The sequence below is a fragment of the Boleophthalmus pectinirostris genome, unplaced genomic scaffold (assembly GCF_026225935.1).
Source record: "Boleophthalmus pectinirostris isolate CB_2022bp ecotype Guang Dong unplaced genomic scaffold, ASM2622593v1 HiC_scaffold_10, whole genome shotgun sequence".
NCBI lineage: Eukaryota > Metazoa > Chordata > Actinopteri > Gobiiformes > Gobiidae > Boleophthalmus > Boleophthalmus pectinirostris.
The window spans coordinates 34,371,493-34,395,982 of record NW_026570971.1 but is presented as its reverse complement, the minus strand read 5'-3'; the positions used below and the strand labels follow the sequence as shown (position 1 = coordinate 34,395,982).

At 39.2% G+C, this 24,490-nt stretch overlaps 1 protein-coding gene across 1 annotated transcript in view; it reads left to right on the top strand.

The window, feature by feature from the left end:
• Window positions 1-6,251: 6,251 nt before the first annotated feature.
• Window positions 6,252-24,490, top strand: part of adgrf3a (adhesion G protein-coupled receptor F3a) — a 36,752-nt gene continuing 18,513 nt past the window's right edge. The window contains exons 1-5 of the mRNA XM_020917296.2: window positions 6,252-6,321; window positions 11,667-11,715; window positions 11,800-11,812; window positions 15,236-15,382; window positions 23,195-23,347. Coding sequence (XP_020772955.2) covers window positions 11,668-11,715; window positions 11,800-11,812; window positions 15,236-15,382; window positions 23,195-23,347 — 361 coding nt within the window. The 5' untranslated portion in view covers window positions 6,252-6,321; window position 11,667. The remainder of the gene's footprint in view (window positions 6,322-11,666; window positions 11,716-11,799; window positions 11,813-15,235; window positions 15,383-23,194; window positions 23,348-24,490) is intronic.

Below are 24,490 nucleotides of genomic sequence, written 5' to 3'. Positions count from 1 at the left end.
GAGGCAATTTGCATGTTGATATTTCCTTGTGGAAAATATGGAAATGATGCTAAACACCACAGAAATATAGGAGTTGTGTTAAGGTACTTTAATTGTGCAGTTTTACTTATTTTAACACATTTTCTCATAAACCTGAATGATTTAATTTATTTCGAGACGTGTGTAACTGCTTTCAATTCTTCTATTTGTAATTCTGCAGAGTGAGAGATGGAAAACTGTGGGTGAAATGCACAAAATTCTATCCCATTTGCAAAATTTGGAAGTTCATATTCAAATTAAAGATGCACTGTGTAATTTTTCTGGTGGAGGGTTCGACACCTGCTTGTCTCCATGGAGTTTATTTGGTTGTTGATTTGCCAGGAACGTTTGGCTTTTTTTTTTTTTTTTTTTTATCTAGCATTTCTTATCTCTATTTTTATTGCTCTGAAATACCTTGAAAAACATGCATTCTTACTTCGAGTACGGTCTCCTCTACGCAGATCTGACCTGTAAATTGGCCTGGTGCTTTGTGGTACTTGCTCATCACCATAGATACTGATACTTTGTAGTGATATCACCCTTAGGTTAGCGAAAAACTCTAATAAAAAGATGAAAAACCAGCACATTTTCAGGAGTCTGTGGTCAGTGCGAGTGTTCGTGATCATGTTTAGGAGTTTGTGACTAATTTTAGTTTTCCACGCTTCCTTCTCCTTGAATCCTCCATTCTTGAGCTGTCAATAAAATGTGTCTTTAAGTAACAGAGGTGGCACTACTATTTGGCAAAAGTAGGGCAGCAGTCTAGGGCCCCCGAACCTGGAGGGGCCCCCAAACAATTGCCCTCAGGCCGACACCTCAGAACAATGTGATTTTCTGTCAATATGACGTTAAATGAGAATAGTTTACTTTGAAATGATAATAATAAGAAAAATAATAATAATCATATGTAATGGAGGTAAACAATAATATAATTTTACCGGCAAAATAAATAAAACTACTTTCAGTTCTGGTTTTCTAGTAGTTTCCAATCCACCATAATTCAAATAAATAGAGTTGCGTGTGTCTCAAGAATAATGGGGAAAAACAAAAACAAAAAAAGCATTATAGTGAGGGCCCCTAACTCAAGTTCACCTAGGGCCCCCAAATTGCAAATTCTGCCACTGTTACATGATGTCCCAAAGAAAACCACAGAATGAAGGAGTGAACCTGAGAGAGGCTTCAGGAGGAAACACCAGAGAAAAGAATCGGACTTAATTGGTGTCAGTGAGGAGTTTAGATCCTCGCTCCTCTCCGTGTCTCCTCACCCATCTCCGGCAAAATCAAGAAGGAAGCGAGGAAAGAAATGAGCCGCGGCCTGAGAAAGTTGCGCTGCGTTCCAGTCGCTCTTGGAGGTCAGATGTCGAATCTCAGCTGTTTTACAAAGGCACGGAAACACATGTTTGTTCAAAAATAGTTCATGTCATTTTGGGGGTATTTGAGAACTCCTTTATCATGTGACTAAATATCATGAGCTAGTTTGATTGGTTTAACGAGAAAATAAAGGGCTATGACAACCGTAACATCCAAACCATACGAGAAACGCAGAACGGCGTAGCAGTTATTTTTCTCAGTTTCACACTCTGGAGAGTTGAGGTGTTTTGCCTTTGTAGGGCAGTCAGCTGTCAAGTCGGAAAAACACTGAGCAGTTTACAGTAAATTACAGTAAAGATTCAATACGTAATACAAACTTGACCTGACACAGCGACATGGATCCTTGCGAGTTTGTATCATGAGAATCCATGTTCGCGCGTTGCAGGATTAAGGTTTGTGGGGAAGCCAGAGGTGAGGTGAGGTCAGTGGGAGGGGCCAGGAGGTGGTGGGAGGGGACAGGAGGTGGTGGGAGGGGACAGGAGGTGGTGGTGGAGAAGCTCAGAGGGGTGGGCGGGGGCCAGGTTGCAGAGGGACTTGTACACGATGGTGTGGAGCTTGAGTTGGGCGCGCTGAGGGACGGGGAGCCAGTAGAGGTCTGAGTTCACCGGAGGATGTGTAAGTGAGCCTAAACAAACATGGAAAATCCGACCTCCACGGACGACCTGAACGCACCATTCTTTTAAAGCACGATTTAGCTCAGGGGTGTCCACATTTTTTTTCATCAAGGGCCACATATCTAAACACAGACAGAACAGAGGGCCGATTGAGGGCCGTAGACTGGTGCTGAATACAGTGAAAAATTGAAATATGCACACGTTTAACACGTTAGAATGAGTCATCAGTCTTTAGTCATGCTAAGATTCTTAAAATCACACACTATATATTAAGTATTAGATTTATTAAAGTAGATTTTCAAAAAAACTTGCAGTAAAAAGTTCATTTTTAAATGATGCAAGGTAATTTGGGCCAATTCACCTGGAAGCCTGTGGGCCAACAAAAATGTGTCTGAGGGCCGCATTTAGCCCACGGGCCATAGTTTGGAGATGCCTGACTTGGCTCACCTGTTGTACTTCCAGCTAAATCATTTTCTCGTCAGATTGTATTAAAACAAAACTCAGATTCACGTCTACTAGAGCTTCAGACGGTGTAGTGCTTTCAGTTAGCATCGCACGCCCAGGGAATGTTCAGCTGCAAAGTGTCAATAGGTGATTTTAATGCCATACTGTGTAACATTTTGGGCTACAACATCTCTGTGAAAACAAGCAAGTGACAACTCCACCAGGAAATTAAATAATAAAAAAAATAAATAAATGCTTTTTAGAAAATGTTCTCAACTGAAGCAGTTTTAACGTTTGTGTTTTCAGAGGGATATAGAAAAAGACTAAATAAGTTGTAACATTTCTCTAATTTGTGTGTCGTCATTGTTAACAGATGTTTTTTTTATATTGTTTTTTTTTTTTTTAAATAAAACATTTAAAGTACATTTATGTTTATTGTGATTTAATAATCATTTTTAATTGCTATTGTTTTTTAATGAGGAGTACATGCAGGAGTCTAACCCACAACCTCCAATATTGCTCCTGTTGTTGACTGAATGAAATGACATTGTTTAATTTATTCAATGGGGGTGTGCAAAAATATTGAAATATCAATATATCGTATCATTTAATGTGATGATACAGTATTGATATGGTGGGCTGCTGTATCAATGTATCACCAAGAGTATTTTTTGTGTATTTTACTCAATTATTTTGTTACAGCTTGTAGTGGACCAAACAGAAAGGCAAAGACAAGGTATAAAAATAAGTTTAAATTTAATCAAATCAAAAAAGATGTAATTTAACAAAGACTCAAATTAGGCAAATTTTCAACACAAAAAGCCGGGTCCAACTGGGGGAACTGAAATCAAACTGAACAGAACAAAACTAACCCAAGCAGACAAAGAACAGGGCTGTTTAAATACATGAGGACCAACTAAAACTAAACACAAGACGGGGGAATTACACTAAATCATTAACTAAAACTACTAACTTAATCAAAGTAACAAAAAGGCAAATCATTATAATACAGAAAATAATAAGTGATAATAACGTGACCTTAAAGCAACTTAAACTATTTTAATAAAACTTAATAGTGCTCCCTCCCCCCCTTGTTGAGTCACTTTGGTCTCTCCCAAGGGTCCTCCGTCCCGTTCTCAAAAAAACAAAAAGAACAATTCGAAGTAAATCAGACTAATATGAACTAAAATGTGTGCACTCAAATTAGAATATAAGTCTAAATAAAAAGAATTAAAGTATGTGTAATGTAATTAACTTAATGTAAATTAAATCAAATAATACTGACACTATGATGTAGTGCAGGGGTGTCAAACACATTTTGGTCCGGGGGCCGTGTCCAACCTACTGTGATCCTAAAGGGGCTGGATCAGAAAACTCATATAAACCCCAAAAATAACAATAAGTTCAAATATTTTTGCAGGGAAATGCAAATCTATTACAGAAATATTTTTTTAATTGATGAACTTTCTTTTACAAAATATTATAATATTATGAACAATCTGAAACTTTAAGAAAAATGCAATTTCAACACAATGTTTTAACATGAACTTACTTACGTATGCAAATGGAATAAGTCAATTTTTCTTGGAAAATCCTGCACTTGGCTCCACTTTTCTCATGTTGGACATTTTTCTGATGAGGGTGTCACGGTCAACAGTCAAAACGATCGTCCTTTAAGAGCGTTTGGAAAGAGACAAGTCTTCATTTGTGCTGCTCTGGTGGGAGGGGCCACGTACAGAGACGCTGCTGTGATAAACACCACAGAAAATGAACAAGATTTTAATAGAAAATATAATTTAAATATTTTAGTAGAAAATCAGCCGAGGGCCAGAGGTCTTGGAGGGCCGGATCTGGCCCCCGGGCCTTATGTTTGACACCTGTGATGTAGTGGCAGAGGCATCCACCACACAGCTCCAGTTTTGTTGTTTGTTCAGAGGAAGGAAACTCGTTTATGCGACACATTTGACATTTTGTTTTGATGATTTAAATGTTTGTGTTTCATATGAACTTTGCACATGACGTGATTTAACAAAGACTTTTAGTGTCACAGCCATGATTTAACCTTTATTTTTATTGAACTGTATAGAATGTATTTGAAATATATCATATCGAATCAAAAGCTCAACTGTATCGAGTTATGTATCTTATAGTGGCCGATGTATCGAGGTATGTATCGTATCAGCAGCTTCTTAATGATTCCAGTCCTATTTATTTATCAGTGACTGCAGATGGAAACAGCGGTTTAGCTCTAATCCAGTGAGGAACGTCTCTGTATATGAGTTTAAAGTTGCACTATGTAACTTCTGTATTTGTTCACTAGGCTCTATTCACGCTGACCTCACAAGCCAGGAAGACGTTTGGACACATGCGATGGCACCGGGCTTGACCGACTGTGATCAAACCCACTGAAGTAAATGTGATCAGTGGTAAAATGAAGACTGCAGATGTATGTGCTGTTTGGAATCATCTGGAATTTGACTCTCCAGCCTTTTTCCTCCGGTGAACGACCTTTACAAAACAACAATTCCAGAGAGCTACTTATTTTAGTTTAGCAGTCCCAGGAAATAGTAGACATTAGACCCATGGCAAGATTTAGAGGAGGTACAGTTAGATAAAATATAAAACAAACCGTTATTTATGAGTGCACAGAGTGACCAGATTTTTAAAATAAAATATTGGGACATTCCTGGTTTGTGGTGGTTGGTAATAATAAAATTGTGAAACAAGTGTAATTAAGGAAGATAGTTTTGCACTTTGCACTAATGTGAGTCTCATTTTCTTTGTGTTTTTGTCATTTTTAAGCAGCTTTTCTGTATTTTACCTAAACAAATGACAGTTTATGCCTCTGTTTGCTGTTGCCAGGGATCAGATTGCTCAAAAATAGGGACAAGTGGGCCACTGCTTTTATAAAACTGGGACAAATCACTGGTTTTGGATTATCTGGGTATCATTAATAAGTTACCGATACGATACATATCTCGATACAGTGAGGTTTCAATTTGATACAATATATATATCAAATTGTTCAATAAAAAAATAAATTCTAAATCGTGGCTGTGATTCTAAAAGTCTTTGTTAAATCACTTCTTGTGCAAAGTATCTTACGAAACACAAACAATTTAATCATCAAAACTGAGAAAATGTCAAATGTGTCGCATAAACAAGTTTCCTTCCTCAAAACAAGCAACAAAACTGTAGCTGTAACAAAATAATTGAGTAAAATATACCAAAAAATACTCTTAGCAATATACTGATACAACAGCCCACCTTAGCAATACTGCATGAGTACATAAAACGATACGATATTTTGATATTTTTGCACAGATCTATTTTGGATAAATAAGCTGGGACAGTGGACACGGAGCACAAAACTCTGACTGTCCCGGGTAAATAAGGACGTCTGATCACACTATGAGTGCAGGCATCAAAATGATAGATTTATATATTAGAATAGGCATTTATTTCATCAAATTTGAGTTATTCGGGACAATACTTGTAATTCAGAAATCCCTTGGAGCTTCTGATAGCTCTATATCATGTCTTACCAGAAGTCATTTTAAAATTGTCCACTTTTGCATGTTTTGCACGCCACAAAATAGCAACTTCCTTATTATTCAAACTTGCTAAACCATAAAAATGGTCCTCGCCAAGAGCACCCTTTGTTCTTCTGACCATAAACACTGAAATGGCGTCATGGATTTGTAGTTTTGACTGTCAAATTATTAGTGGGAAAACAGCGTCTCTTTTGCATCTAACAGTGAAGTGTGTCTGGTGTAATCTAGTCTCACGTCATTTGGTTTGAGGTGTGTTTAGTCTAATGTTGAACACAGCAAGGGTTTGTGTCCAGTGAAGCTGTAAAAAAGGGAAAACGGAGCAGGTAAGAGATCTGCAATAATAATTTTATTTACATTTGAGAGTTCATGTCTCGTTTAGTTAATATTGTTTGCAATGATAGTAGGTCTCTGGGTTTGGGTGTGTATACTCAACCTGTCAAAAGTTTGGACTCACTTTTTCATTTGTGTTTCTTCTCCACAATGATTTAGACCAGGGGTGAGAATTCTTTTTCCCATGGGGCCACATGATAAACAGAAAATATTGTGGAGGCCAAAATGTTTAACTCAATTCTGCAGAATATTAATTGTATTTCTTTATAAAAAGCAGTAAATAACATTGTTTAGATGAGCTGCTCAGACTGGGAAGAGTTTATGTTTGACTAAGCAAAGAAAAAGTGAGGCTGCCTTACACAAAATGGCATTTTAAAAAACACCTAAAATAAAAGCAATGCAGCTTTAGTCCATGCATCAGGTTAAATTATAAAATCTGTTTATTTTGTAATTCCAAATGAGCTTATGTGCCATATGTGTCCCCAGAGCTGGGGAGAATCATTTGCCCAAACTTTTGAAACATTTTTGAAAATTAATCAAGTAAACCTCCATGAGAAGTTTCATAAAATTCTCTTGATGTCTGCTGGGTCCACCAAGCCTCTGAAGTATAGTGTCTGCAGAAGCCCTAAATCTGAGCAGAAAAATCAGTTCTTTAATAACATCAAAAATAAGTAATTTAGTCCTAAAGTTTTTATATTAATATAAACATGAACATTGCGGATCATTTGGTACCAGTTTTCTGTCTCTATCATCATTAGTTTCTGAGATATGGCAGAAGTGTGATTGTCCACATCTGTTGTAGACTCACTGAACACACTCAAACTCAAAACAACTGAAAACTTGACAAAACATTTTTTTAAATTAAATAAATAAATAGCCTTTTCCTTTGCTTTGAATCCTACTTGCACAGCTGTAAAGTGAAAACCATTTCAGGAGACGTTGTCAAGAAGCTTGGTGAGAGAAGGCCAAGGGTTCTATTTATTTATTTTCTACATAATTCCATATATATATATATATATATATATATATATATATATATATATATATATATATATATATATATATATGTTTCATATTGAGGTTTTCTGTGTGTAAAATGTAGAAAATATTAGTAGCAGCATAAAGAAAAAACACTGAAGAAGATGTGTCCAAACCTTTGACTGTCAGTGCGTTCTGTCATATTTTAATACGTCCTGTCTCCAATCGACCAAGCAAAAATGATGATAATGTTAAGGTAATTAGAGCAAATTCAATTAATTATAGCTAATTCAAAAATGTGAAGCTTTTTAAAATAAATCTGATTGTATTAGCTTCAGTTTAATGCACGACCAAGTTTACATTGACCAAAAGTAATTTTACTACAATTCTGCTGTCAGAACTTAAAGGGTATATGGCACATTACGCTGTTTTCTGATCTGATGTTTGATGTTATAATGTTTCCTCATCACAAACATACCTGGAGTTTTTTAAAGCGCTTTTCACTGAAACAAGGACAGGACAGACAAAAGAGTGATGAGGAGCGCTCATGTGTGGGAGATAAACGTGTGTTTTGAGCAGTTTTTTAAAGGAGTTCAATAAGTCTGAGTTTCTGGCTGTGGTAAAGGCTCGGTCCCCCAAGGTCCCGTGCTTTGAGTTGACTGCGGGAGTGAGGAGTTAGAGTCGGCCGATTGGAGGCGGCGGGAGAGATGGTGGGTCTGGACGAGGTCTGTGAAGTGTGGAGGGGTCTGGTTATGGAGAGGTCTGGTTATGGTGGGGTCTGGTTATGGAGAGGTCTGGTTATGGTGGGGTCTGGTTATGGTGGGGTCTGGTTATGGAGAGGTCTGGTTATGGTGGGGTCTGGTTATGGTGGGGTCTGGTTATGGTGGGGTCTGGTTATGGAGAGGTCTGGTTATCGAGGGGTCTGGTTATCGAGGGGTCTGGTTATGGAGAGGTCTGGTTATGGAGAGGTCTGGTTATGGTGGGGTCTGGTTGTGGAGAGGTCTGGTTATGGTGGGGTCTGGTTGTGGAGAGGTCTGGTTATCGAGGGGTCTGGTTATCGAGGGGTCTGGTTATGGAGAGGTCTGGTTATGGTGGGGTCTGGTTATGGTGGGGTCTGGTTATGGTGGGGTCTGGTTGTGGAGAGGTCTGGTTATGGAGAGGTCTGGTTATGGTGGGGTCTGGTTGTGGAGAGGTCTGGTTATGGTGGGGTCTGGTTGTGGAGAGGTCTGGTTATCGAGGGGTCTGGTTATCGGGGGTCTGGTTATGGAGAGGTCTGGTTATGGAGAGGTCTGGTTATGGTGGGGTCTGGTTATGGTGGGGTCTGGTTATGGTGGGGTCTGGTTGTGGAGAGGTCTGGTTATGGTGGGGTCTGGTTGTGGAGAGGTCTGGTTATGGTGGGGTCTGGTTGTGGAGAGGTCTGGTTGTGGAGAGGTCTGGTTATGGTGGGGTCTGGTTGTGGAGAGGTCTGGTTATCGAGGGGTCTGGTTATCGAGGGGTCTGGTTATGGAGAGGTCTGGTTATGGAGAGGTCTGGTTATGGTGGGGTCTGGTTATGGTGGGGTCTGGTTATGGTGGGGTCTGGTTGTGGAGAGGTCTGGTTATGGTGGGGTCTGGTTATGGAGGTCTGGTAGGTCTGGTTGTGGAGAGGTCTGGTTGTGGTGGGTCTGGTTGTGGAGAGGTCTGGTTATGGTGGGTCTGGTTGTGGAGAGGTCTGGTTATGGTGGGGTCTGGTTGTGGAGAGGTCTGGTTATGGTGGGGTCTGGTTGTGGAGAGGTCTGGTTATGGTGGGGTCTGGTTGTGGAGAGGTCTGGTTATGGTGGGGTCTGGTTGTGGAGAGGTCTGGTTATCGAGGGGTCTGGTTATCGAGGGGTCTGGTTATGGAGAGGTCTGGTTATGGAGAGGTCTGGTTATGGTGGGGTCTGGTTATGGTGGGGTCTGGTTATGGTGGGGTCTGGTTGTGGAGAGGTCTGGTTATGGTGGGGTCTGGTTATGGAGAGGTCTGGTTATGGAGAGGTCTGGTTGTGGAGAGGTCTGGTTGTGGTGGGGTCTGGTTGTGGAGAGGTCTGGTTATGGTGGGTCTGGTTGTGGAGAGGTCTGGTTATGGAGAGGTCTGGTTGTGGAGAGGTCTGGTTGTGGTGGGGTCTGGTTGTGAGAGGTCTGGTTATGGTGGGGTCTGGTTGTGGAGAGGTCTGGTTATGGTGGGGTCTGGTTGTGGAGAGGTCTGGTTATGGTGGGGTCTGGTTGTGGAGAGGTCTGGTTACGGAGGGGTCTGGTTGTGGAGAGGTCTGGTTATGGTGGGGTCTGGTTGTGGAGAGGTCTGGTTATCGAGGGGTCTGGTTATCGAGGGGTCTGGTTATGGAGAGGTCTGGTTATGGAGAGGTCTGGTTATGGTGGGGTCTGGTTATGGTGGGGTCTGGTTATGGTGGGGTCTGGTTGTGGAGAGGTCTGGTTATGGTGGGGTCTGGTTATGGAGAGGTCTGGTTATGGAGAGGGTCTGGTTGTGGTGGGGTCTGGTTGTGGAGAGGTCTGGTTATGGTGGGGTCTGGTTGTGGAGAGGTCTGGTTATGGTGGGGTCTGGTTGTGGAGAGGTCTGGTTATGGTGGGGTCTGGTTGTGGAGAGGTCTGGTTATGGTGGGGTCTGGTTGTGGAGAGGTCTGGTTATGGTGGGGTCTGGTTGTGGAGAGGTCTGGTTATCGGAGGGGTCTGGTTATCGAGGGGTCTGGTTATGGAGAGGTCTGGTTATGGAGAGGTCTGGTTATGGTGGGGTCTGGTTATGGTGGGGTCTGGTTATGGTGGGGTCTGGTTGTGGAGAGGTCTGGTTATGGTGGGGTCTGGTTATGGAGAGGTCTGGTTATGGAGAGGTCTGGTTGTGGAGAGGTCTGGTTGTGGTGGGGTCTGGTTGTGGAGAGGTCTGGTTATGGTGGGGTCTGGTTGTGGAGAGGTCTGGTTATGGTGGGTCTGGTTGTGGAGAGGTCTGGTTATGGTGGGGTCTGGTTGTGGAGAGGTCTGGTTATGGTGGGGTCTGGTTGTGGAGAGGTCTGGTTATGGTGGGGTCTGGTTGTGAGAGGGTCTGGTTATGTGGGGTCTGGTTGTGGAGAGGTCTGGTTATGGTGGGGTCTGGTTGTGGAGAGTCTGGTTGTGGAGGGGTCTGGTTGTGGAGAGGTCTGGTTGTGGTGGGGTCTGGTTGTGGAGAGGTCTGGTTATGGTGGGGTCTGGTTGTGGAGAGGTCTGGTTATGGTGGGGTCTGGTTGTGGAGAGGTCTGGTTATGGTGGGGTCTGGTTGTGGAGAGGTCTGGTTATGGTGGGGTCTGGTTGTGGAGAGGTCTGGTTATGGTGGGGTCTGGTTGTGGAGAGGTCTGGTTATGGTGGGGTCTGGTTGTGGAGAGGTCTGTCGGTGACCAGGAGGATCTTGAAGTTGATACGGTGTTGGATGGGGAACCAGTGGAGCTTTTGCAGAACGGGTGTGATATGGTCTCGTGGTTTCATAGTTTTTGAAGGTCTGTCCATAGAGGAGTTGTGTTTTGTTTTGCTCTGGAATTGTCTCTACTGAACTAAAGGTAAAAGGAGCTGTTCACTTAAACTTAGACAAACTTTATTGATCCACAAGCCTAAAGCACTATTCACACGGGATTAGTGTTACCTGTGGACTTTCTGTGATTTGTGACAATTGCGGATGATGCCTGAGATCTTAATCCCGTGCAAAAGTGCCATGCCTGTAATTTGTAAATATTCTGCTGCACATGACCTTCTATATTTGGCCAAACACAGACGTCCGGTGATAACATTAGTCCTGTGCCAATCTGCATCTCAGTGTTTGTTGTTGTAATTGTGCCTTTTCTATTTCTTTCTTTTCTTTTCACGTTCTTTTCTCTTTCAATCTCGGTATCAGTGTCAGTATGGACTTCGCTTATCCCATGTGAATGCGCTGCAAGTAACACAGAGGTGTGGCGGTAATTTGTAAATGACCAGACGTCCCCAGGTTGTACTTATCCTGTGCGAGTAGGACTTAAATTGACATTAACAGCTCCTTTTACCTTTAGTTCAGTAGAGATTGACAATTCCAGGGCAAAATAAAAACAAAACACAACTCCTCTACAGACCTCTCGCCACTGACCTTCAAAAAAAACAACTTGAAAACTGAACTTGAATACTACCACTATATGACATCCCGAGGTGGAACAGAGCATTTTGAGCTTTGAGATGTAGATGGACTAATAAAGAGTTACTCAAACATGTGTGAATGAAACAAAACACAACTCCAGGTCTGTTTGTGAGGAGGGAACAATATTCTAACATGACTTAAATCTCAAAGGGTCCATTTTGCGTAACAGGATTTTTAATCTCTGTATCTCTCTGAACAGGATGTGGGTGCTCCTTTTCTTTTGTGTTCTGGGACTCTGCCTGACACAGGTCAGTGCCTTAAAACAAAACATAATTTAACTTTATTTTAATATTTCACATTTTTAAACTAAAATCACTTTGTTTTTTTCACAGGTTCATGGAGTAGGTAAGGTGTCCGTCTGCTGCATGGGCTGGATAAAGAATGAGGATATTGTTTTGTGTTAAAGATGCACTACGTAACTTTTCTGATGAAGGGTCTGCTAACTGTTTGTCTCCATGGAGATGTTATTGGTTTGCCTGAAATTTTCCACAGTATAGCTTTAAGGCCAGACACTGCAGATGAATAGGAAAAATGTAGATATCAATTTGAAACTTCTTCTGTGGTTTAGTCACATAAATGTAAGAAAAAAAACAAAACATGTTTTTATCATGTAATGTTTTCATATAAAAAATAAGGCATTTTATGGCCATACCAGTTTGTCAATCAATCAATCAATCAATCAAACTTTATTTGTATAGCACTTTTCATACATTTGAAATGTAGCACAAAGTGCTTCACATGCAACAGAAACATTTTTAATACATTAATTAACACCCCCCCCCCCCCCCCCCCCCCCCCCCCATACCACAATTTAAACAGAAACATAAAAACTAATAAACATAAAGCTCTTAAAAGTTATAGTAAAAATTAAAAGTGTATAGCTAAGACCAGATGGAGACAAAATAAAATAGTAATGATAATTTAATTTAAAACTACCATAATAATAACAATAATAATGATAATTTAAGTTAAAACAGGTAAAAGTTTCAGTTAAAAGCTAAATTAAAAAGATATGTTTTAAGTTTACTTTTAAAAATATGAACACTCGCAGCGGACCTCAGATCCTCAGGTCGACTGTTCCACAGACGGGGGCCGTAAAAGCTAAAAGATGCCTCACCGTGAGTTTTAGTTTGAACTCTTGGGACAGCTAAAAGGAGACTACCTGAGGACCTGAGAGTCCGAGAGGCTCATATGATAAAAGCAGATCAGATAAATAAATAGGACTAAGACCATTAAGAGCTTTATAACCAATAAAAGAACTTTAAAATCTATCCTGAAGCTCACAGGAGCCAGTGCAGAGACTTCAGTACTGGGGTGATGTGCTCTCTCTTCCTGGTCCTCGTCAGCAGTCGGGCTGCAGAGTTTTGGAGGAGCTGCAATGGAGCTGTAGATTTCTTTGGAAGACCAGAAAGGAGAGCATTACAGTAATCAACGCGATTTGTAATAAAAGCATGTATTAAAGTCTCTGCACTGGCTTGAGAAAGAAAAGGTCTGACTCTGGCAATATTTTTTAGATGATAAAAACCAGATTTAGTGATGGACCTGATGTGTGGCTCAAAGCTAAGCTCACTGTCAAGAATAACTCCTAAACATTTCACCCTCTCACAGGGGTTCAGTGAGTAGGTTTGGAGCTTAGCTTTGAGCCTCTCTCTCTGAGCTTCAGGACCAATAATTAAAACCTCAGTTTTGCCCTGGTTGAGCTGGAGGAAGTTTGCTGCCATCCAAGACTTAATATCTAAAATGCAGTTAAAAAGGGCATCGATCGGGCTCAGGTCACCAGGAGACACGGCTATGTAGAGCTGGTATCATCAGCGTAGCTATGAAAGTTAACACCGTGTCTCCTGATGACCTGTCCTAGTGGCAGCATGTAAAGGTTAAAAAGGGTTGGACCTAAAATTGAGCCTTGGGGAACACCATACTCCATTTTACATTTTGCGGAGGAGTGCTCCCCAAGACTAACATAAAATCCCTGTTTGTTAAAAATGATTTGAACCAGTTAAAAACAGACCCAGAGAGGCCGAGTGTATAGTGTAATCTATCTAATAAAATACAGTGGTCTACAGTGTCAAATGCTGCCGTGAGATCCAACAGCACCAGGACTGACAGGTTTTTCTTGTCTAAGTTGGATCTTATATCATTAAGAATCTTTAATGATGCAGTCTCTGTGCTATGCTGAACTCTAAAACCAGATTGATAAATTTCAAAAATATTGTTAGAAATCATAAAATCACTAACCTGGTTAAAAACAATTTTTTCTAAAATTTTGCTTAAAAACGGCAGATTTGACACAGGTCTGTAATTACTGAGCAGGGAGGAGTCCAAGTTATCCTTTTTAAGCAGAGGTTTGACCATGGCAGTTTTAAGTGCTGTAGGAAAAACCCCTGTCTGCAGCGAAAAATTTACAATGTTAAGAACTTCTTGGGCTAAAAAAATTAAAAACTGATTTAAAAAGCGATGTAGGAATAGGATCTAAAAAACAGGTGGCTGGTTTTAATTGTAAAATAATTTTGTTAAGAGTCGTAGCATCAACCAGGGCAAAACTATCAAGTGTGTTTGATAAAACCAAAGGACTTGTATTACAGACAATGCCTGGTTGGATCTGTTGCAGGTCAGCTCTAATCGACTGAATTTTAGGATCAGATTTTAGGATCTGATGTGATCAGGTCCTGATCACATCAGATCTCAGAAGCTCAGCAGGACCGAGCCTGGTCAGAGACACTGGGAAAATCAGGGGCCACAGGAGGTGCCAGTCACAAAAACTGTTGTTGTGTTGACACAATATAATTGTTACTGTGAGTGCAGTCTCCTCTCCACAGATCTGACTTGAAATTTGGAGATACATATAAACTGGACGTGGAACATTCAGCAAAGAAATAATATCTCCATGGAAACAAGCACATGCCAGATGACTTGGTTTAGTCCTGGTCTAGTCCTGGTCTAGTCCTGGTCTAGTCCTGGTCTAGTCCTGGTCTAGACCTGGTTTAGGCCTGGTGTAGTCCACGTAGTCCTAATTGTGTTTTATTATATAGTTTGTGTTTAATCCATTTAGTCCTTGTTCAAACAGGATCATCCTGGTTGCTGGTGACATGTTTAAAGTCTCTGCCATCTGCTTGTTGTCATGGATATGTTATTGCTTTTCATGAAATATTACACAGTATGGCATTAAGCTTATCTGTCTTACCTTTTTTTGTCTTGGAGATAATATTATATAGAGGAACATTCCAAGGAGAGCAATAACATCTCCATGGAGACAAGTTCCATAGTGTGTCTTTGCAGCCTTTATTTTCTGCAGTGGTGCTTCATATAAAATATAAAATACTGGTTTAAACTTGTATTAAAAGGTCCATATGACACAATATTCTGATTTATGTTCTAATGTAGTTTCTTCATCACAAACAGACCTGGACTTGTACATTTAGACGGAGTTCTTCTCTCAAACAGAAAACACTCTGTTCCACCTTGTGATGTCATGTACAGGAAATGCTCCACTTTTTTTTCTTTTTTTTTAATTCCACACACCTTCACTTGAAATATTTGGATAATTTCAGACTTGGAATTGCCAATAGCTGTTAACTTGAAAACTACCACTTCATGACATCACAAAGTGGAACAGAGCCTCAAAATGCTCTGTTCTTTGGAGATGTAGACAGACTAATAATAAAGAGTTAATGAAATGAAACACAAGTCCAGGTGAGTTTATGAGGGGTAACAACATTACAGGTCCATTTTTCATAATAAAGACCTTGAACATGTCTTTTAATTTTTCAGATTCGTTGTTACATACAAACTCCACTCAGATGCACTACATGACTCTGGTCATTGACGAAAAAGCCTTCAACAACGTCTCTGAGAATCTTCTGCACCAAGATTATTTCTTTGACAGTTTCACCCTCAACTCTCTGAATCATACTACAGGTACAAGGATGTTTAAGTGCGTGTGACAGGTGTGACGATTCTCTCAGTTTGACTTTATTTGGTGGGATAATAACTGTGGTAAATATAAATGATAGTTGTACACAAATCAAGAAGCAGTTTGTGAGGAAAAGTTTAAAAGTATATTTAAAACTACAAGAGAGTTCTGTTTTAGAGAATCCCACATTGAGTGTGTGTACATGCACATCAGTATCCCGGTTATGATCGGGTTTTTTTTGAGTATCCCGGTTTCTTCTTGGTGCATATATACACAGTACCCCGGTTATGGCAGTATCCCAGTTATTAGAAACCAGGTTACTGAGTGTGTATACATGCACATCAGTATCCTGGTTATTAGCCATATCCCGGTTATGTCAGTATTCGGGATACTGCGTTTACATGTACACTGAGAAACCGGGATACTTATATTCGCGTTGTAAGATTACGGATGTAACTCTTCCCTCTTACTAGCCCAGGAAAGCCGTAGCACCCGAGGGGTCAACAAAAACGAAGAAAAGAAAATAAGTTCTTCACCTTTTTTAAATTTCCACCCCATGAGCAGATCTGACAGCATGTCCCCATGACAGACAACAGTCAACAACACCGTGACAAAAAATTCCCCTTATGTAGCTTGACCTAACCCACTAAGCCCCAGACAGGTAAATGTGAACTTTTAAAAATTACTAAAATTACTAAATGATTATACTATTACTAAATGATTATACTATTATGATTATACTATTATGATTATACTATTTACAACTATTTACATTTCATAAACTAATATTGCACTTTGTTACATCAGGATTATCAGTTTTAAAATATTATTTCATGTATTAAATAGATAGTTAAAACTATTTCTGCAGTTAAACCTCCCCTCCCCCAGCAGCACTTGGCACAGTCCAAATCAGGGTAATGGGGTGCACCTGGCCTGCACTGATAAGGACACGCCTCCAAATCAGTGCCTCCACCAATCACCTCAAAGGAAAGGAAAAAAGGAGTGAAACAGGGAAAATTAACATGAAATCAAATGAATATAAGTGAAAACATGAAGGTGTACACCTGATGAGTGAGGGTGTGGTCTATAGCTCCTCACATGTATATACATGATCAAATGGAGTATCCCTGTTTCTTGACATAATCTTACAAATGCACATGCACGAAAATTATATACTTTGTAAACCGTTGAAAATACAAAGAAACTATGAGACCACTGTGGCTTTTTAAAATCTGCATTTTATAATCAATTTATGGCTCATCCACGTCATTATGAGCTACAGAAGACAGGAGAGGCTGTGGATTCTTGGTACATCGATACCTTTAAATATCCTGGGTCTGTCTTTGCCTCCAACCCGGACCAGGGACCTGTGGATGAAGGTACAGAGCCGGGAGTGGTGGGAGAAAGTTGTCCTCATGATGTTCACTGACAGCGAATGGAGGGAGAACTTCAGATTGAGTCGAGCATCCTTCCAACCGACTTTGTGTTTTTTGGTAGACCCCTTTATGCGACCGGCACAAACACCTGTCCACACACCAGTTCCACTATCAATGCGAGTGGCTATAGGCAAGTTTCATTGTTGACAAAAGCGTGCGTTGCATGCTGGGAATTATTTTGGTCGGCGGCAATAAACACTAATTCAACATGATGGACAGAGCGAGAAAGCACGTAAAGGGTATTGATCCCGGTTATTTATCCACTCTAACGGCAGAGGACCCAAGACCATTTGACCAGAAATTGGTCATAAGCATCGATGGACGACAAATCACCCTTTTCAACCCCGACAAAAGGTGGACCAAACCAAATTTCTGGTCAGAATCACCAACTACCTGGACAAATATTCACTTTGGTGATATCCACAATGACTTGGTGGAAACTCCTGGGCCATTCACAGCAGAAAAGATGAAAACCTCCAAGAGTCTCGATGTGTTGTTGAACTTGTTGGAGTCCACGGTTTGTTAGGATCTTCTACGTTTGCTCTGCGAATGTTTGAATGTCATTTAATTCACCGTTAGTGGTTCTTTTCACTCAGAATATGAAAAAGACATTTTCCTTCTTCCGTGCTTCTATTTGTGCATCTGATAATGCAGCAGGAATTTACCATTATCGGGGAGAAATATTAAGAATATTTAAGTCTTTGATGACTAAAATTAGGGGTGTCAAATTATCATGTTAATTGCGATTAATTAATTACAGTCATATTTAGCGCGTTATGTTTTTTAATCACGTTAATCTCATTTTTAATCTCTAACTTTACTGTTTCTGAATGCGAGTTGCTTTATTATAAAATTTTATGTGTTGTTGGGACAACAACAGACACACAAAAAAACACATTTATAATTTTTTTTTATTTCGGTAATTCCACTCATTGCCGGAAACCCACACAGAACACACGCAGTCGCACAATGGACGAGGTGGAAGAGCCAGTAGAACAGAGCAGCAGTGCACAGGGAAAAACACATTCGTGTCTTGGAAATTCTTCTCCCGACGAGAAATATAAAAGAAAATAACAAATATAAAATCACCTCCAACTTAAATGTTACTGGTGAAAACAACCTGCATAGACTCATGATGTCTGCACTACTGTCCTATACACACACACACACAAACACACACACACACACACACACACACACACACACACACACACACACACACACACACACACACACACAAACACACACACACACACACACACACACACACACACACACACACACACACACACACACACACACACACACACACACACACACACACACACACACACACACACACACACACACACACACACACACACAAACACACAACACAACACACACACACACACACACACACACACACACACACACACACACACACAACACACACACACACACACACACACACACACACACACACACACACAACACACACACACACACACACAAACACACACACACACACACACACACACACACACACACACACACACACACACACACACACACACACACACACACACACACACACACACACACACACACACACACACACACACACACAAACACACACAAACACACACAAACACAAACACACACCTTCATCATCGTCATTAACCTGAGAACGCACGGACCAAGTTTTCTTCCGTAGTTACTTCTTGCAACCGCGCTTCCTCCTGTGCACCTCTAAACCAGAACTAACACCAAGACTAAAACCGGGACTAACCCAGTCCAGGACTAAACCAGGACTAAACCAGGACTAAACCAGAACTAAAACCAGAACTAAAACCAGGTCTAAACCAGGTCTAAACCAGGACTAAACCAGGACTAAAACCAGTGATCTCATATATAAAGCATTTCTCTATCAATAATATGTTTAATATGGTTAAGGAAAGACTGGACTTTTTATTGTCTTTAAGTAGACAAAAGTTATTATGTTCAGATTTCCTCGTCTTTGCTACTTTACAGCAAACAGTTTCTTATTCATGGAGACTTGGGCTCAACAGACAATTTGAAGAGAACAAACAAGAACAACATTTGCAGGATGTGGTTGTTACATTCATGTAGTTTTAAAAGCATGACAATATCAAGTAATCCAAAGTATTCAAATTACATTACTCACTTTAAGTAATTAAATGGATTAAATTACAAACTACATTTTGGGGTATGTAATCTGTAATCTGTAGGGGAATACATTTTAAAAGTAACCTTCCCAACACTGCAGATTAGTAATAGTAACAATAATGATGATACTGTGGAATGTAAGTGACTGCATCTGTAATATTACAATTACAATAATGTAATAATGAATTTAAATGAAAATACCTCAAATTGAAGGCTTTTCTCAGCAATTTTTTAGGTGAGATTAAAAAGAGATTAATTAGATTAATTAATTACAGATCATAATTAATTAATCTCTCAATTTTTTTAATTGCATAACAGCACTAGCTAAAATACAAAATTCAGTTTCTTCATTGCTCCAGAAGTAGCTTCTTCTTCGAACTTGACGCCGCCATGTTTGTTTATCTTTTGGATGCATGCGCACTCAGCTTTATGTAGCAGTAACCGGGATACTGCGTATACATGCCACAGTATCCCGGTTACTATCGGAATATACCAGATGATGGCATCACACTGAGAGAATTCTGTCCAAAAGTTCAGCACAGTTTACATAAGAAACACATTTTTCTGACACTTTAAACATGATTTTAACAAAATAAAGCTGTTTTCATGTATTTTTATTTGTCAAATTATAATCTCTGTGTACTTTAGAGGAATTTTGATGTCATGAAGTAAAATTTAAAACTTAATAAAATGGTCAAACTGTGGGGAAAATGTTAAGCCTTTTAAAAATCTTGAATATAATGATCTGAACTCTGAATGTTTTTGTGAAACAAGTAGTCCGACCTGTCATAGGGGCTTTAACATGGAGGATAGTGGTTTTACAGAAGGACGGTTCTGGGTACAATTCTCAGATTTTTCTGATACTTCATCCACGCATGTTTGAGTAATTTAGCAATCTCTCCCGGGTCCTGTTTGAATCTTCCTTGTAGTTAGCAGCATGAGTATTTATAAAGGCTCCGCGCACAAACTCCCACACGATAAATCTCCATAAATACACAGAAACATGATATAAAAATACACAGCAACAAACCTGTTTGTTCTGTTAGTTTACTTACTGTGTTTTTTAGACTATGAGTCGCTCCGGAGTATAAGTCGCACCAGCCAAAAAATGCATAATGAAAAAGAAAAAAAAACATACAAGTCGTACTTTTTGAGGGAAATTTATTTTATACAATCAGAGACCAGGAACCGACATTTCATCTTGAAAGTCAAGTTCTAGTAACAACAATAGAATAAAGAAGAACAGACTGTTGTTCAGATAAACTATAACATAAACAACAGAACATAAGTTTACCAAACTCTCCATCTCACTCCAAATCACTAAATCCATTGAATCCACTGAATTCTGAATTCACTGAGCAACTCTGCTCAGATTCAGTTGTCACTTTCCAGGAAAGTTGCATGCTGCACTCGCTCGGTTCCCGTGAAGCTGTGTTCTCCATCCCCGCTTTCTGTCAGTCCCTCACAAGTTTCTCGCTCGGTCCAAACTTTGTTTCTGCTGCTCGATTACCGTTTTCTGCTGCATATTTCACTACTTCCAGCAGGACAGAGGCTTTTTCTGCAGGAGAAATGCGCAGAAAACTGATACACAAGCCTAGAGCCTTTTGCGGCTGTCAGTCTGAAAATTTTTACATATAAGTCGCAGGAAACTATGAAAAAAAAGTGTGACTTATAGTCCGAAAAATACAATACATTGTTTTTCAAGCTTTTACTTTTTGTTATGTTTATAATTTAGCAAAACTTAAATTAAACTAAATTGCACAGTAGTTATGATTAGACGAACACCTTTAAGTATAAACTTAACAAAAAATGTGTTTCTTGCTTGTAAATTGTCTCCGCATTTTGGTTGGACATTGCTTGTTGATTACGTAGGCAAAAGGATTCTGTTTACAACTCGCTGCTACCTCTTGTACCTTCTCAACTTTTCCCCACAAATCGCCTCTGAACTCATGTAAAACTCTAAATACTGACCACAGGTACTGACCCCCAAACCACATAATAATTAGAAAAACATAAACCTCGTCATACGCACTTTAAAACCACTGTTAAGCATCAACTACTGTATATCCCCTTAGATTTGAAATGTTCACTTTTCATTGTGATACATGTTTAGCCACATCGTCCGGCCTTAATCTGTAAATAGTTAACCCCCAAACAGGAAGTGAGCGTGGCAGCGGTTCCAGTGTTCTGTCAAAATGGACTGCCTGTCGAAATAAGCGACCTTACATTTTTCCGTTTACAGTTGTATAGATCTAATAAAGCCAAACCCCAACCTCCCCAGTTTTACAACATTTTTTTTTTTGGATTAGAGATGCAGGTTTGATGCTGTTTGCACACGATGATCACACTTTATACCTTAGTTATGTCAAATTTCAACTCGATATGATAGGAATCTGTGTATGTAGTTCATTTGGACAGTCATATTCTGCCCAAATAGGCTCCGACTAAAGGGAGCACATATCGACAGGACAATTTGTCCATCGAATAAGGCTTCCACTGTAAAATCACCATTTTTCACTCACTAGATGAATCTGGAGAGCTCATTTCCACAGGCCAATATCTTCTATCAAATAAGACTTCCACTGTAGAAGAGAAAGAACTGACTGGAAACACTTTATTTTTAAATATATAATATTTAACACTAATATCACATGTTACAGTGTGAATTTCCTGTTATAATATAGTAAAATTTTATTCATAAAGGGCCTTTCTAAACAAAGTTACAATGTTTTCTACACATGGAAACAAAATTAAATTTAATTTAATGAAAATTATAACGATAAAATCAAATATTAAATCCAAACTCTTCAATCATCAATGTTTAACTGGTCCAAACAAACAATAAAACCAATACACTTTTAAAATGTGACGTGTTGCTTCACTTTTGCCTTGGGAATCGACGAGGATTTAAACTGCAACAGCTCTCGGGGGTCATGTGCATGTGCAGTAGTGCAAATCGTAGCTCAAATCGACAGGACAGTGGCTCCATCAACATCAGCCCCAATTATTTTATTTTATTTTTATTTATTCATTTTGCACATATAACATAACAATTAAAAAAACACACACTAGATAAAGAAGTAGGTGCTGGAAGAGGCAAAAAAACAAACAAAAGCGCATAATATTAAAGCCCCCACCTTATGAATACATTAAGAATTGAACATTATCACTGTGCATAAAAAAAAATATATATATATATATATATATATATATATATATATATATATATATATATATATATAAACGACATTTAAACACCATTAAATGCATTTGATTCAAACATGGATTAAAACACAACGAAACATCCACAATTGAATGATTATCAAACATTATCATGAAATATCAAACATTTCCTCAAACTCTTTTTAAACAACACCTCTGATCACTAACCAGAAGTCAAAACTGGATCCAGAAGTTACAACCTGTGTATCGAACCAACACATTTTGGAACATGAAAATTATGATTTTGATGAGTTTTGTATCTAAGAATCTCTGCATTGGTTTTAAAATTAAATGTGAAATGTTTGAATTATAAAGAATTTTATACATAAAAATACAAATTTGATGAATATTAATGTAATAGAAATTAAGAATGTTCAGTTTGATGAATAAATGAGCAGACGATGTGAGTGGCATAGAGTGAGTTGCATTTCGAACAAAACGTTGCACTAATAATATCTTGTTCAGAGTAGTTGGGAAAGTGCAGCCCAGACTATATTACAATATGACAGACAGGGATAAATTCAACTATAGTATAATGTAAGTCTAGATTTTGTAGTCCAGTCAGCTCCTCTTTCCAGTTTAGCTCATCATTATGCCCAGAAATTTTGGTGGACGAGACACGAGTTATTTCATTTGAATCAATTTAGATTTTAGGGTTAGTTGGAAATGATTTTTTGCCACAAAAGATCATATAATTAGTTGGGGTTTTTTTACATTCAGAGATAATTAGTTAATTTTGAACCATTTCACCAATTCACTTTGTTTTGAAGAAACGTTGCCTCTCTCTCTGTACCTGCTGCTCTCATGCTTCTCATTTCAGTCTTAAAATGTTTGTATTAACTCCCTCTGCATGATCCTGGTGTTTTTAATTCATGTGACTGGAGCTGAACACTGGGTGACGTCACACTCTCTTAGTCGCCTTCTTTACACAGTCTGGGATATTGCTGGATACTGATTCTTTTTCTCTTGTAAATGTTTTAAACCTGTCAGAGTGTGACTGGTTTAACCAGATCTCGGGTAAAAAGAACTGTCGCTGTATGGAGGGATACAAATGGAGAGATGAGACCTGCCTCTCTCAGCCTCAGTGCTGTGGAACCAACAAGTGTGACAACCCCCCGGACATCTGCACCTCCAGTAAAACAGGTACTAACAAGTGCAGGCTTTCAGACAACATCACAACACTCTATAGGACAGGATTATTTCATACAGATGGGGGCAGCTAAGATGAATATTGTTCAGCTGCAGATTTTTGTTGCAATATAGCATGGTCTCGGGTCAAGTCACTAATTGAAATGATCAGGTTCCATATTTATTTTCATGGTAAATTAAAATGTAATAGACCTTTTTCACAACGGCCGGAAGTGCCGCGATGTAGGTTAGGAACTTCTGGTTAATGTTTTTCTATGGCAAAATATTTGTGGAAATGTCTCGCGTATTTTCCACCAGCTTCATAAATCTACCCCATCACCAAATCTTCAACCAACAAGCTCCACAAAGGATAAACATTCTTCCATGAAGAATTTATTCACAACTATCAAGGGAAGAAAGATGAAAACTTAAGGAGAACAACAACCAGGCATTAGTGACACACTCAACAAAACTAATGTTATGGTCATGAATAAAACAGAAGGAACTTCACTCAGACTGATTCTAGAACTAAAATAAAAAATAGATCAACATCTATAGCATTCAAACTGCACAAATTTCTCTATGTCACTCTCACCTTTTAGTTGAAAATCAAACTCCTAAAAAGGACCATGAATCGTTGTATTGAACACAGGCTCCTGAAAATGTGCTGTTTAAATCCACTTAGTGTTTTTTTCCATTTTAAAACTTATTTGGTGGTGTTTGCTAAAGCGTGCATTGTGTCTCCATGGTAACTGTTGAACATTTCTCTATAGATATACATGTAGAACTGACATGTCAAACTCAGGCCCGGGGGCCAAATTTGGCCCGCAATATAATTGTATTTGACCGACGAGATCATATCAAATATGTATGAGAGCTGCCCACCGCACACAGATAAGATGATAGAGACATTATTTATTTAAAATGTTACTATTTTATATTCTGCTTGTTACCTCCGCCAAGGAGGTTATGTTTTTGCCTGCGTTTGTCTGTTTGTTTGTTTGTTTGTTTGTCTGTTTGTTTGTTTGTTTGTTAGCAACATAACTCAAAAAGTTATGGACCGATTTTGATGAAATTTTCAGGATTTGTTGGAAATGTGAAAAGGAAGAAGTGATTTCATTTTGGGGGTGATCCGGAAGAAATCCTGGATTCTGGATC